Source organism: Oreochromis niloticus, linkage group LG10 (assembly GCF_001858045.2).
Source record: "Oreochromis niloticus isolate F11D_XX linkage group LG10, O_niloticus_UMD_NMBU, whole genome shotgun sequence".
Lineage (NCBI taxonomy): Eukaryota > Metazoa > Chordata > Actinopteri > Cichliformes > Cichlidae > Oreochromis > Oreochromis niloticus.
In genome coordinates, this window is record NC_031975.2 from 21,688,147 (window position 1) to 21,704,001 (window position 15,855).

The 15,855-nt window shown below is 43.9% G+C and overlaps 1 protein-coding gene across 2 annotated transcripts; it reads right to left on the reverse strand.

Annotated features, from left to right (window-relative positions):
* Nucleotides 1-261: 261 nt before the first annotated feature.
* LOC109203888 (uncharacterized) lies at nucleotides 262-5,251 on the reverse strand. 2 transcript variants are annotated; one of them, XM_019363855.2, is made up of 6 exons: nucleotides 5,138-5,251; nucleotides 4,707-4,764; nucleotides 2,093-2,413; nucleotides 1,448-1,702; nucleotides 1,073-1,189; nucleotides 262-902 (listed from the first exon to the last, which is right to left on the reverse strand). In XM_019363855.2, exons 2-6 carry the CDS (start codon nucleotides 4,759-4,761, stop codon nucleotides 829-831), a joined length of 822 nt encoding a protein of 273 aa, XP_019219400.1. In that variant the 5' UTR covers nucleotides 4,762-4,764; nucleotides 5,138-5,251; the 3' UTR covers nucleotides 262-828. The 2 variants fall into 2 exon arrangements, with proteins under 2 accessions (XP_019219400.1, XP_025766570.1); XM_025910785.1 differs by lacking the exons at nucleotides 4,707-4,764; nucleotides 5,138-5,251 and adding an exon at nucleotides 3,391-3,427.
* Nucleotides 5,252-15,855: the final 10,604 nt, after the last annotated feature.

Consider the following 15,855-nt stretch of genomic DNA (forward strand, 5'->3'; position numbering starts at 1 on the left):
AATTGTTATAGATGTTTTAAAGCTGTAAAACCCCTCACTACACACTTTATACACTTTTTTCAGACAGGCATGAACATTTTCACACTTTTCGCTCTTGTTCTCTCAAAGTTCAAACCTTCGTAGAAAAATAAGTGCAGTATTATAGAATGAAACCAAAGACACCTGCGGTTGGCTTTGACAGTGCAAAACGTTTCGTCGACATTGTTGTGTTTGTTGGGGAGAAAACTTACAAACATACAGTACAGCACTTCCGAGTCACACTGCTAGCGATTGAAGTTTTATGTAAATTTGACAAGCCGAACGCATTCTGTACTGGACAAGAGACACGGCACGAAATTGACTGACAATGGTCTACAGCCAATTAGGATGCAGAACACAATGCGCTGTTCAAAAAAAAAAATACATGGAAAATTGCACAAAAAAATCAGCGAAACAGCAAGGCCACAAAAGGTGAACCATATAGTTTGTGGTTCTAAAAGTCGTGACAATCCACACAGTGAAGATTACTGACCTAAAACAAGAACCACAACTCACATCTGCTGTGAGCACCCATACCCAAAATCACGAGCAAATCAGCAATTTGAGCCCATGTGTGGAAGTATTACTGACCAGTAAACTTTATTGACTCTCCAAGATCAGACAGGTTTAGATTTTGGTTAGAATTTTAACAGAATTAAAGTTTATGATTTGGGTCAGTAGGTTGAAAGAAATGGGACAAAGATTGTCACGGAAAACAAAGCACAATAAAGGCAGTCTTACATTTAAACAGAAAGCATAATGCTGAGGCAAGGTCACAAAGAATATTTGATGAAAAAATTCATTTGCATGTTAATTGGATGGTGTTTTTCTTGCGTGCTGTTTCACTCGAACATCTGAGTAGATGATATTGTCTTCACTATGATCTGAAAAATGTAAAAACAGAAAAGAGATGATGAAATAAGGTAAATATTCCCACTGCACATATTTATGATTTGCGAAAGTATTTTTAGGATTGTCAAGTAAACTGAACTTTTTCTTTTTTGTAACTGATTGAAAAAAATTAAGTGAAAATTAAGTGCAGTGTTTCCTTTACCTTTATTGACAGTCATGGGGTCAGTTTTCTTATTGAAATGCTTTACACCAAGAAAAACAGCCAAAACAAGAAGTAGAGTGCCAATGCTTGCTACCACAGCCACAGTCACAACAGTACCTAGAAAATATATAAATCAACACTGAGCAACTCAAATATTGTATGTTATTTAAGGGTTACATGACCTGAAGTCACAGGCTCTAGATATGCATTTAATATTGATGCATCAGACTGTGTATTTCCAAAACATTTTTTTCAGTAAAGGGAATGAAAACGTACTCGTACACAAGATAGCTGTGACATAATTACAATAATCAAATAACTAGATTTTTTTAAAATAATGATATAAAATAGAATTAAATAATTTAATGTAATTACCCGTGCAACTTGTAACGTGGATGATCTTTTGGCCACTGCTGACATTGTTTTGAACAATACAGGCCAGTTTTCCCACCAGTTGACCGTGTAAGGTGACGGTAACCTTTGAAATGCTGTGTTTTTCTGTACTCTTAGTTGTGGTCTGTAACAATAGGTTATCGTCCAAAGACAACATAAACTCTACTTCATCTCCCTCAGAAGAGCAGCTGATTATCTTCTGTTCTGGTGACAAACACAACTGAGATGTAGCTGGCTCTGAAAGACATAGATATATTTGCAAATATAGTCATGTATGTAGATGCAGTGCTATTTAGAATTTTAAAAGATCCAGTGCCAGTCCTGCAAACTATCATCATTATGCTTGTGTAAGTTTTTTATTCTATGTTTGAAAGTGAAAATGGGAGTATGCAACTAAAAACACAGCATTTTATAGATAATTCAATTTAAGTTATTTATTTTTAAGGCAAACTTTATAATACAACCTGCGACTAAGGTGTAACTACCCTGTGATTACTTGTAATTTCAGGTAACAAGTCAGGTAAAAATTAAAAGACTTTGATCATTTCTATTTATCTTTACACCACATTTCTAAAGTGTACATTGCTGTTAAATGTTATTTGAAAAAAAATTATTTTTCAACCCTACCTTGTATATCCAGATAGATGTTTTTGGTGTGCAATAATGAACCATTAGTAGAACTGTGTATTTCCACCATATACTCTCCAGAGTCATTTTTTGTTGACTTGTTGATCTTAAATGTCCCATTTTTGAAGACTGTAATATGATTCTTGTATTTTTCATTTATTGCACTTAATGAATAATGTGATAATGTTAAAATGTTACTTGCATTCTTTTTCAAACTTGTCTTTGTGTGTGTATTAGTAGGTAGGTAAAACATGAGCGGTTCGTCAAGTACTCCAAAACACTTTTGTGGTCCAGGTTGAGTTAAATTGCATTCCAAAGCTCCTAAAGAGGAAAAAAAAGTGGTTTTTTTTTTTAAAAAGTAAAAAACTTACATGTGATGTACCCTCATGAATACAGTAACTAATTAAGAATTCTAGAAAATAGTTGCTTCAAAACCCTGTCTCTCAACACTGTAGTAAAGTTAATAAATAGTATTGTAAAATACTTGTTGTGAATGACTTTCAATCTTAATATCAAAATTATAAACGTAGCAATTTTGTTCAACTCTATACAGTAGGGATGCAACGATACCAATTTTTTCAAACTGATCCGATACCGATACTTGGATCTGAGTACTTGCCGATACCGAGTACAAAAACCGATACTTCTGCCACACACAAGTTAAATTTAACCGGTAGTAAAGAAACGACCCCACACAACTCTTTAACACAAACGAAACGTTTACTGAATGTAAGGGCAGAGACAAATACTGTACAACACATCCCTTTTTTATGATATTGATATTCCAATTCCTTAACCAAATGAAATACACTGTATAAATGAAATAATTCCCTTTCAAATTATATTAAACAACCCAACTTATGTTATCACCTTTTGGTAAGCAGTGTTGGGAAGGTTACTTTTTAAAATGTATTCCACTACAGAATACTGAATACATGCCTCAAAATGTATTCTGTAACGTATTCCGTTACGTTACTCAATGAGAGTAACGTATTCTGAATACTTTGGATTACTTAATATATTATCATGCTGTTTACAACTACGTGAATGTACTATTGCTGTGATTTATTACTGATACTGAAGGTCCGCGGCTCCGAACAGTAGTAAAGGGACCTGTGGCTAATACGGTGGGTTCCGTGTCGGGCAGGTAGCCGAAAACTAGCTTTACTTTGTTGTCTGGGTCAGCTTTGCTTGCGGGAGACAGAGAGAGGCGTGGAAAGGCTGCTCTATACGGAACTTATTTTTTCCGGAGGAAAACACGAACACAGTGTACAGTCGAGTCTTAATAGCTTACTTACAGCTGGGCTCGTCAGGCACTCTTCTTGGCTGCTGTGGTTATTATTATATTTACATGCTTCCAGCTCCCGTTTTTGCTCCGTGACAGCTCGGACTTCCTTTCTCTCCCTCCCTCGCTCACAGACACATAACGGGTACGGTAGTCCATTCTCTCTGCAGCACGGACTACACTGCCTATGAAGCTACATTCTTTAGAGCTATGCCTGTAGCATTCTGCCTATTAGCTTAGCACAACAACAACAACAAAAAGGCGCTCTCTCACCCAGGAAACACGCAGAGAGAGAGCGTCACCCTGTAACCATGGCAACCGTAACGCTGCCGCCTGGAACAACAGAACATAGCTGTCAAACAAACCCAAACAATCCTGACCCGCCACAATATGAAACAGGGAAGTACCGCAGTGTAATCCATTTATTTCAACAAAGTAACTGTATTCTGAATACCACCTTTTTAAACGGTAACTGTAACGGAATACAGTTACTCATATTTTGTATTCTGAATACGTAACGGCGGTACATGTATTCCGTTACTCCCCAACACTGTTGGTAAGTGACTCACTAATATACACTCCAAAACACGTTATATAAATCCACTAAACATACAATATTCACACATGGGCCCCACACACACTCACATTCACACTTGTTGCAGGCCTGTTTGCTGCTCACGCCGGACGATGGAGAAAAATCCTCTTCTCCCCAGTAAGAGCACAAAAGTCTGACTTACAGTTCCGTTGCTCGGTAGGTCGCCATTCACCAGTCCCACACTAAATCCACTCCCTGCGGACCCGATGCTGTCTCTGCTACAGCGTTAGCCAGTCACTGTCCAGCTCTCCGACAGTCCATAGCAGCTGCCTCCGTGCCGCAGCCAAGCAGTCCGGGCTAGCCTTTAGCCTCGGCGGTCATGGCTGGAAACACAGTTTTCCATGGACGGTGGTGCGACCGTTGAAACAAAAAGTCACTTCACCCACACTCTGTTGCGAAGCTCTCACACGGTTAGCTTTCTAGTCACACACTCTTTTGTGCAAGTTAACCTCAGTAAAACTAGCCGAGTCTCTCACTTTGGTTCAGCTAACCTCGTGCATCTCTCCATGCCGTTCTCTTCTGTGAACTGTGAACACCTTATGTGGCGTTCAAGTCCATGGGAATTATGAGTATCTACTCCCAAATTCCCATCCGGGCTACATAAGTATCGGTTCATGGTATCGGTTAACTTTTACGAGTACGAGTACGCACACGTTTTACAGTATCGGCCCCGATACCCGATACCAGTATCGGGATCGGTGCATCCCTACTATACAGCAATTACTAAAATGTACCTTGCGCCAGAGCAGTCCGCGCCAGAGCTGTGACGATCATGTAGACCAAAATCATTTTCTGTGGTGATAAAATTAAAGTACTACCAACTGTTAACAGTGGATATAAATGGCCTCTTTTATTCCTCTTTTAAACCAACTGTTTTCTCAGTCAAAATTTGAACACTGGCATCTTCAAAAGAGGGAACTTTATCCTTTAGGTGCAGATGTACAGCTCAGTATTGTCCTTGCGAAGTAAACAACAAAATTCAGTTTTATTTTAAAATGAAGAAGAAAAAAATAAAAATAAATTTCATAAATGCTACACTCAGATAATATAGATATATGACGATTATCTATATAATTAGAAGACAGTTTTAGAGATACAAATATACAAATTTAAAAGGATTATACTTTTCAAAATTGTAAAAAAAAAAATTGTAAAAGTCACTCACCACATTTACAATACAGGCTCTTCTTTTGCTGTTTATCGATTGGCTTGTTTCTGGTCTTTCTGTCTTGTGTGGAGAGAATTGAGGAGGCAGTTACACTAGTACTGTAGTCATTATCAGGTCAAATACTAGGCTGCATGTAGTATTCAGAAACAATAGGTATATATTCTATGCTACCAGCACAGCTTTTTCCTTTTTTTGTATTCTTTTCCATCAAACCAAGAAGAAGAGCTAAAATATTCCAAACTACAGGCAGATTAGAATTAGAAGCTGGAAAACACAAATATCCAAATGGCATAGTAAGATATGGTTGATATGTATATCAAAGATACATACTCTTGTATATGGTTGTATTCTACTGGGCATTCAACATAAAATATTTGCAGAGTGGCCGATACTAAATGACGCACATAGCCATAAATAGCAAGTTTTCACTTCCATACTTATTTCTTGTTATCTCTTCTGTTTTGGATCATTTTAAAATGAAAAGTATAGTAGCTTTTATGCATTTTTTAAAATCATAAGCGTAGCATTACTCACATGCACCTTCCTCTTAGTGGCAGCAGGATAGTTTTGGGCAATCTACTCTATTTGTCTTGTGGTTTTCTTAGAATTTAGGAAGTAGGTAGAATCATTGAACTACTCAGAAACTTGGGGCGTTATTTTATTTGTTCTCATTTTAACGACAATACAAGTTGACAACTAATTATGTCATATACAGTGGCTTGCAAAAGTATTCGGCCCCCTTGAACTTTTCCACATTTTGTCACATTACAGCCACAAACATGAATCAATTTTAATGGAATTCCACGTGAAAGACCAATACAAAGTGGTGTACACGTGAGAAGTGGAACGGAAATCATACATGATTCCAAAATTTTTTTACAAATAAATAACTGAAAGGTGGGGTGTGCGTAATTATTCAGCCCCCTGAGTCAATACTTTGTAGAACCACCTTTTGCTGCAATTACAGCTGCCAGTCTTTTAGGGTATGTCTCTACCAGCTTTGCACATCTACAGACTGAAATTCTTGCCCATTCTTCTTTGCAAAACAGCTCCACAACTGCCCTGTGACGGCCTCAGACGTTGTCTCAGAGAATATTGGGAGCAACAACACCATGAAGTCCAAAGAACACAACAGACAGGTCAGGGATAAAGTTATTGAGAAATTTAAAGCAGGCTTAGGCTACAAAAAGATTTCCAAAGCCTTGAACATCCCACGGAGCACTGTTCAAGCCATCATTCAGAAATGGAAGGAGTATGGCACAACTGTAAACCTACCAAGAGAAGGCCGTCCACCTAAACTCACAGGCCGAACAAGGAGAGCGCTGATCAGAAATGCAGCCAAGAGGCCCATGGTGACTCTGGACGAGCTGCAGATATCTACAGCTCAGGTGGGGGAATCTGTCCATAGGACAACTATTAGTCGTGCACTGCACAAAGTTGGCCTTTATGGAAGAGTGGCAAGAAGAAAGCCATTGTTAACAGAAAACCATAAGAAGTCCCGTTTGCAGTTTGCCACAAGCCATGTGGGGGACACAGCAAACATGTGGAAGAAGGTGCTCTGGTCAGATGAGACCAAAATGGAACTTTTTGGCCAAAATGCAAAACGATATGTGTGGCGGAAAACTAACACTGCACATCACTCTCAACACACTATCCCCACTGTCAAATATGGTGGTGGCAGCATCATGCTCTGGGGGTGCTTCTCTTCAGCAGGGACAGGGAAGCTGGTCAGAGTTGATGGGAAGATGGATGGAGCCAAATACAGGGCAATCTTGGAAGAAAACCTCTTGGAGTCTGCAAAAGACTTGAGACTGGGGCGGAGGTTCACCTTCCAGCAGGACAACGACCCTAAACATAAAGCCAGGGTAACAATGGAATGGTTTAAAACAAAACATATCCATGTGTTAGAATGGCCCAGTCAAAGTCCAGATCTAAATCCAATCGAGAATCTGTGGCAAGATCTGAAAACTGCTGTTCACAAACGCTGTCCATCTAATCTGACTGAGCTGGAGCTGTTTTGCAAAGAAGAATGGGCAAAGATTTCAGTCTCTAGATGTGCAAAGCTGGTAGAGACATACGCTAAAAGACTGGCAGCTGTAATTGCAGCAAAAGGTGGTTCTACAAAGTATTGACTCAGGGGGCTGAATAATTACGCACACCCCACTTTTTAGTTATTTATTTGTAAAAAATGTTTGGAATCATGTATGATTTTCGTTCCACTTCTCACGTGTACACCACTTTGTATTGGTCTGTCACGTGGAATTCCAATAAAATTGATTCATGTTTGTGGCTGTAATGTGAAAAAATGTGGAAAAGTTCAAGGGGGCCGAATACTTTTGCAAGCCACTGTATTAGTTGGATAAAGCCTGCTGGCATAAGTTAGAATAATTTTTCAAACTGTATAGATGTTTGAGTTTACAGTTATAAATTATGTGAGCTGTAATGACCTTAATTTAATTCTTTTATTGACTTTTCAGTTGCACTAACAACTTAAATTATAACAAAGAAAATGATCTGAGATGATTAAACTGAAGTGGAAAAGACTTTTTCTGTCAGGGAACCTATTCTCTTGAATCATTTCCCTGAGAAGATCAGATTGGTGAGCTCAGGTTTATCCTTTCAATCGCTCTTAAAGGCATGTGTGTGTATAAGCAGCCTTTTTCTTTGACTCCATTATAGTTATTTCTCTTTCAAAATTGTTTCACCTCCTTCTCCAATAGCTCACATTGTTTCTTATCTTGAGAAGTACTTTTTAACTTCAATAGCCCGTCTTTTAAAAGTGCTATATAAATATAAGTATTATTGTTCATAGTGTTGTTGCTGTTTTTGTTAAAGTATTTAGTTGAATCAGAATTGCATTTATTGGCCGAGTAAACGATAGTGTCTCTCAAGCACAGCAATGTAAAACACACAATATATAAGTGAGACAATGAACAATATACATAAACCACAATAAAAAAAAACAATCGAAAACCTTATATAGAAAAAATACAGGATTACAAATATGAATACCACAGAATGTACATAAAGTGCAGTCAGTAGCGGTTTTAGATACGGGCGACACGGGCGGTTGCCCGGGCGGCATCGTGGTGGGGGCGGCATCACGGGCATCGGCAAAAAAAAAAAAATTGCTCGTACTCATGCTGCCCCGACATCATGCCAGCGCATATTGGGAATGGCATAGGCACCGATCGGTTTTCTATCGCCCATTTGCTGGGAGTAAGGGCGCCCTCCGTTTGCGAGGTGCGCCTGCTGCTTGCGGCACAGGGAGGAGAGGGGGGGATTCTCTGGGTGGCTGGAGCAGCATCTAATAACCAACTCGCAAAACAAAACAAAATAAAAACAAACCAACAACACGAAAACAGCAGACATTATGATACAGACTTATAATTTGCACCGATGTTTTTTTGAAATTCTATAGGCGAAAAGTGAGCGCGAGAGCCCTCGGTGCGCCTGCTCGCTGCTGAAGTCAAAGTAAACTTTATTGTCATCTCCGCTACATACAGTCCAGTATATAGAGAGACGTGACGACGAGGCTCCAGTTACAGCAGTGCAAGTAAACAAACAATAAATATAAGAAGAGTAAGAAAATAAATATACACTTTAGGACTCGGGGTAAAGGGATCAATAACAATTTAAAATGTATATTTTATATTTTGTTGATTTGTCTCACACACAACCCGTTTTTAAAGTTTAAAAAAAAGAGAAAAGAAGAGGAGGAGTGTAGCGACTTCCACAGTCGCTAGAGGCTGGGGGTGGAGCCTGCCTATTTACCTGATGCGCTGTCAACTGTATGCAATAATGCGAGAGGTGGAATTGCTTGCTTGTTTATTAAAGTGCTTGAAAAGTTTACAGAGCAATGTGATCAGCTCGCGATTCAAACTCTTAAAACATCACAGCTCTAATGCAACAAGGGGAAACTCGTTGTGCTGCGTTCAACAAAAACTACAGCTACCCAGCCGTGCTCTCTGTCAAAATCAAACCAGTGAAAGACAGACTGACAACGCCCTCTTAATGTCCCACGTGACTCTCGTTACACATCACCATAGCCAAACAAATGAAAACCCAGTGATCATTAAAATTCAATACATTTAATTATGGCTCCTACAAGGAGAAACGAGCAAAAGATACAGGTAAGCAGATGTGTCATTGGATAATGGCAGGTCATGTATCCTAAAACATTAAGAATCAGAATACTGTAGCGGCCCAGGGCTGTTCGGATTTGTTATGGACATTTATGTTATGTTTCACAGTTCTGTTTGTTGTCTGTTGTCATGGTTACGGGTGACGCTCCCTCTGTGTGTGTTTCCGGTGAGAGAGGGCCATTTTGTGTTGTTGTGTTGTTGCCGCGCTGAGCAGAGGGCTCGCGCCAGTGTTCCTCCTCTAAAAGCTAAATAAACGGCTGTGCTTTCTGGCTAGCTCGCCGAAAGCAAGACCAAAGAAACCTCTGTCTCCTCCGTTTCCTGAGCTCGCCACATTGGTGTCAGAAGTGGGATAGCTCACCCTCGCCGGAATGGAGAGAGACACTCAGAGGCTGGAGCAAGCCGTCGAGGAGAGTATTCGCTGCTTGGGAAGCCGGCGATTGAAGAGAGAGGAAGCTAGCGGCCATGTAAGTGCCCCGACGGGTCCCGATGGCGCGAGCGCACAGCGGCGGCGGCCCGCCGCGACCGACGCTAGGGCGATGCTTCACGGGCTGCCTCCGTCGGCCGACACACCGGGCCCCCGACAGCGAGCAGTGACGCCTGCAACGCCAGCTAAGGTACCGAAATATAACGGGCTAACCCCGCTAGAGCCCTACCTCTCACAAGTACGGCTAGCCGCGGGACATAATAGCTGGAGCGACGAAGAGGCTGCTACACAGCTAGCGCTAGCATTGGAAGGAGATGCACTGCAGGTACTCCATGACCTAGCCGCGTCAGAGCAGCATGAGCTCCAGGCCCTCACCATAGCACTCGAGAGGCGATTCGGGCAGCGGCACTCCACTGAGCAGAGCAGGGAGCAGCTGACCAACCGGAGCCGTAGGCCGGGGGAGAGCCTGGGCACTTTTGCAGCGGATGTGTTGCTGTATGCTCGTCGTGGCTACCCAGAGTTCCCAGCAGCAGCCCGTGAGGAGCTTAGCGAGCGACTACGCCAACACGTCCGCCTAGCCATGCCTCTAACTCTCCGTGAGGCGCTCCTTGAGGCTGAGAGGGCCGAGCTGGTGCTCACCTCGCCACCTAACCAGCATGTGCGCCCCCCAAACTACCCTCAAATCAGAGCCGCAGACTACGACAGGGAGGGAGAGGTCCCGGAGGTATGCCGGCTGCAGCCCTCGGTGCCCTGGAGGCGTCCCCGTCAACCGACCAACCGCTGCTACCGGTGCGATGAGCCTGGCCACGTGGCGCGCGGCTGCCTGGCGCCCGCCCCAAAGGCCAGAACTATATGGCCTCAGGGGGATGAGAGAGAGAGCGGTACAACGAAGGGACCACCGCTCCAACTTCCTGCCCCCCTCCAAGAACGATGCACGGTGGCGGGCCTAGTCGGGCACCTCAAGGGACTCTACCTAAGCTGCTGTGTTGAGGACCAGCCCTGCCAAGCCCTGGTGGACACGGGGTCCACCATTTCCCTAATACGACCTGGTGTGTTTCCTGGAACATCCGGGCCACTTGTGATGGGTTGGTCACCCACCGACACCCAGCTGATGACAGTGACGGGGGAGAGAACTGACATGCGGGGGAAGAAACCGTTGCGGATCCGAGTGAAGGATCTGGAGCTGGTGCACGACTTCTGGCTTGCTGACATCCAAGAACAGTGCATCATCGGCCTTGATCTGCTGACCCGCTGGGGGGCCTGCGTTGACACCGCGAAGCTGGCTATCACTGTTGGTACAGAGACTCTGGCCCTCCAGTGCGGTCAAAAGCAGGGAACCGGAGACTGCAGGCAGACTCGGCTGGTTCAGCACACCACCGACACCGGCTCTGCTCAACCCATCTGTCTGCGCCCACGCCAGCTGCCCCTCTCGAAATGGCAGGGAGAGCGGGCCCAGGAGGCACGGGGCGTGGCTACTGCTCGGGCCACAGCCGGCGGAAGGGGTGGCTCTCGTTGACCATGCAGCAGCTGAAGCAGGAGCAGGAGGCTGATGCGACGTTGGTTCAGGTGGGGGCCTGGCTGGAGGCAGCACGACGCCCAGGCTGGACAGGGGTGTCAGGACAGGGGCCCGAAGTGAAGGCCTACTACTCCCAGTACAACACCCTGGAGACCCACGACGGCCTCCTGTACCGGAGATGGCGGGCCACCGGGCAGGGCAGAGATCTCTTGTAGCTGTTGGTGCCTCGGACGCTGCGGTCGCAGGTGCTCGAGCTTGTCCACGGCTCGGTGGGGGCCAGCCACTATGGAAATGCTAAAACTCTCCGCCGTCTCAGGGGACGGTTCTGCTGGCCTGGTTGTCGACGGGATGTGGAACTTCATGTGCACTGCTGTGACACCTGTACGGCACGGAAGGGCTCCGCTCAATGCTTCACTGTCCCCCTACAGCAGCATCGGGTGGGGGCCCCGATGGAGAGAGTGGGAGGAGACGTCCTAGAGCCTTTCCCCGTCCCCGAGGCAGAGAACCGGCGCGTGTTGGTGGCCAGAGACGGCTACAGGAGGCTGAGGGAGCAGCGCCAGGCCCAGGTCAGTGCCGGAGTACGACAGAAAAGAGCCTGCGACACCAGGTGCCGAGGGGGAGCTTTCGTGCCTGGCGACAAGGTTTGGGTGTACTGCCCGGTTCGCAAGAGAGGGGTGTCCCCCAGGCTGTGCGGTCACTGGCAAGGGCCGGCGGAGGTCATGGGGCGGCTAACAGAAGTGGTGTACCGGATCCGCATGCCAGGTCCAGGACGCGTGGCGGTGTTGCACCAGGACAGGCTCTCACCGTACTGGCCGCCCGCTCCAGCAGCCGCCGGGGCAGGGGATGCTGGTGGCACCCCAGGTTCTCATCCAAGTGACTCTTCCCCTGCTGGTCGAGATCGGCCTGCGCGCAGAAGGAAGACACATGGACAGTTGCAGGACTTTGTGTGGGGTAATGGGGTTGTCGGGGACGACTGACCCCTTGGGTGGGGGCTATGTAGCGGCCCAGGGCTGTTCGGATTTGTTATGGACATTTATGTTATGTTTCACAGTTCTGTTTGTTGTCTGTTGTCATGGTTACGGGCAGTGTTGGGACTAACGCGTTATTAAGTAACGCGTTACAGTAACTACGTTATTATTACTAGTTATTATGCCAAAACCAGGAACCAGGAACGCGTTACTCGTTACTGGGATTTAGATAGGCTCGTTACTCGTTACTTCGTGTGGTGGATATCGCGGAGCTTCCACAGATTCAATAACATTAGCAAGTGGTGGAAGCCAGCAGGTGGATGAAGGAAAAGGGAGGCAAGAGGAGAGACCCGAAGCGGCCGCCGGTCCGAGTGTCAGGTGAACTGAACTTCAGGTAAGAAGTTATGACCTGCAGTCTATCTGGGTCAGATATAAACCAAGTTTAGGTGGAGTTTATTTTCGGTATGCTGACATTTTCGTACTGCGTGCTAGCTAGCATGACGGAGTTTCTATACAGCTGGGTGGGTGCTATGTTACTGATGTTGAACTTTATTTTGTTCATAAGGTTAATTATTAGAGTTGCCAACCGTCCCCTAAAAAACAGAATCGTCTCGTATTCAGAGAAAATATTACGCGTTTTGTACTGAGGTGAAAAGGAACACAGTTTGTCCCGGACTTCAGCTACAATGAAAAAGACACAAAGCTGAAGCTGCACAGCTGCCTCTTCTTCTCTCATTCTCTCCTGTTTCTACTTCAATCACGAAACTGATCAATGATCAGCTGATCGGCTTTTCTCTCTTGTGTGTTTATCGCCCACTTTGCGCCAGAAAGAGGAAACCAGCGGATGTCGCGTTAAACAACAGCAGCACGTTTAAGCTTGATCAGCTGTTGTTAGAATTTATTTAATATTAATTTCTAGTATCAGCTGATGTTTGCTGGAGCCACAGCTGTAAAGCTGCTGGTCATGATATCGGTTTGGTTATCTGGTGAGTGGGAAACATGCAGATGAAACCAGGAGATGTCCTTACTGAATCATCAGAGCTGAACAGGTGATGGAGAAACAGGTTTACCTTTTAGGTGACATGAATGAGTTGAAGGGAAGTTATGAACTGTTTCTGAGAGACAAATAACACCAGCATCCTTTTCTACGTAGCTGACAGCTGGTAACTGTGCAGGGGCGGGTCTAGCAAAGTGTTGCCAGGGGGCCAGGTAGGGCATTAACAGGGAAAGGGGGGCACAAGGAAATACTTTTCTTTATTATTCTCATTTAAAATGTCTCGCTTTTAAAAAAATAATTATCTGAGTCTTACAACAAACAATTGATAGATTGATACATATATACCATCAGAACAGTGTACATCACTGTCACAACAGTGTTTATTTTCATTCAAAGGCTTTATGATTTTTCCTATAATGGTGGTCAAAATGCCCGGGACAATTTTTTTGTCCCAGTCCAGCTCTGTATGCAGCTTATCTGCAGTCTGGTGTTACCTACATCTTCCTATTCAGAAGGCAGAATTTCCAAGTTCTGAGTACAATCAAAAGCACCACGACTGCAGTTTTTGTGTTGGATGTAAAAAGCAGGCTAGAATCATGGCGACGGTCAACGACGGTCCAGGCGTGGGATTTCTCTCGTGGAAATGTGCACATTATTTTTTCCTTTCTGTTGGTAGGTGGCACAGTGCACTTGTGGCAAGTAAGCTAGAAGACTGGCAATCTTGCTGGGTATCCAGTTACGGAAGCAACACATTAACAAGAGAATTCTGAGTAAAACCAAAGTTACTTTCCCTAGTAACTAGTTACTTTGAAAGTAACGAGTAACTTGAAGTAACTGAGTTACTTTTTTAGAGAAGTAACTAGTAATGTAACTAAGTTACTAATTTAAAGTAACTTACCCAACACTGGTTACGGGTGACGCTCCCTCTGTGTGTGTTTCCGGTGAGAGAGGGCCATTTTGTGTTGTTGTGTTGTTGCCGCGCTGAGCAGAGGGCTCGCGCCAGTGTTCCTCCTCTAAAAGCTAAATAAACGGCTGTGCTTTCTGGCTAGCTCGCCGAAAGCAAGACCAAAGAAACCTCTGTCTCCTCCGTTTCCTGAGCTCGCCACAATACTTTCTTAATCCCTTAGGAAATTATGTGGGTTACAGTTCCTCCAAGAAGAAATGTTAAAATAGTAACAGTAAGAGACTAAACTCCAAACAATATATACAATAATATAATATTAATTAGTCAGTGTCAATTGTTGATTTGTCCTGTTCCCATTATATGACGAATTATGATGTCTATTTGGTAGCCGTTTGCATACTATGCATACTCTCTCTCTCTTCATATATAGGGTCATATACAGTTAAGCCCATAATTATTCATACCCCTGCCGAATTTTGACTTAAAGTTACTTTTGTTCAACAAGCAAGTTCTTTTTTGAGCAGAAATGACACAGGTGTCTCCCCAAAGATAATAAGACGATGTACAAGAGGCATCATTGTGGAAAAAAATATTTCTCAGGTTTTATTTATATTTTAGCAAAAAGTATCATGTCCAGAATTATTCGTACCCTTCTCAATAATCAATAGAAAAAAGCCTTTATTGGCTATTACAGCAATCAAACGCTTCCTATAATTGCAGACCAGCTTTTTGCATGTCTCCACAGGCATTTTTGCCCATTCATCTTTAGCAATGAGCTCCAAATCTTTCAGGTTGGAGGGTCTTCTTGCCATCACCCTGATCTTTAGCTCCCTCCACAGATTCTCAATTGGATTCAAGTCAGGACTCTGGCTGGGCCACTGCAAAACGTTAATGTTGTTGTCTGCTAACCATTTCTTCACCACGTTTGCTGTATGCTTTGGGTCATTGTCGTGCTAAAATGTCCACTGGTTCCCAAGGCCAAGTTTTTCTGCAGACTGCCTGATGTTGAGAATCTTCATGTATTGCTCTTTTTTCATGGTGCTGTTTACTGTGATTAGGTTCCATGGTCCATTGGCTAAAAAAACACCCCCAAAGCATTAGGTTCCCACCACCATGTTTGACAGTGGGGATGGTGTTCTTTGGGTTGAAGGCTTCTCCATTTTTATGCCAAATGAAGGCAACATCATTGTGACCAAATAATTCAATTTTTGTTTCATCTGACCATAACACTGAAGACCAGAAACCTTCTTCTTTGTCCAGATGAGCATTTGCAAAGGCCAAATGAGCTTTGTCATGCCTTAGAAGTGCCTGGAGAAGTGGCGTTTTCCTTGGTCTGGATCCATGGAACCCAACAGTGTCTGTTGGACTGTCTGCCTTGAGACATTGCCACCAGCAGAGCCCAGATTCACCAGAATGGCCTTGGTGGTGATCCTTGGATTCTTTTTCACCTCTCTCACTATTCTCCTGGCCAGCACAGGTTTCACTTTTGGCTTCCGACAACGTCCTCTGAGATTTTCCACAGTGCGGAACATCTTGTATTTTTTAATAATACTTTGCACTGTAGCCACTGGAACTTGAAAACATTTGGATATGGCCTTGTAGCCCATTCCTCACTTGTGAGCAGCCACAATGCACAGCTGCAGGTCCTCACTGAGTTCCTTTGTCTTAGCCATGAATGTCCACAGACCACCTGCAGAGAGCTGCTGTTTTTCACCTGTTGAGTTGATCAAAACAGCTATTTCCAATTAATCAGGGTAATTA

Coding starts and splice junctions, on each gene's coding strand:
- LOC109203888 (XM_019363855.2), bottom strand. CDS start 4,761: ATGATTTTGGTCTACATGATCGTCACAGCTCTGGCGCGGACTGCTCTG. Junction 2,414..4,706: donor GCGGACTGCTCTGGCGCAAG/GTACATTTTAGT, acceptor TTTCCTCTTTAG/GAGCTTTGGAATGCAATTTA. Junction 903..1,072: donor CCCCATGACTGTCAATAAAG/GTAAAGGAAACA, acceptor TACATTTTTCAG/ATCATAGTGAAGACAATATC.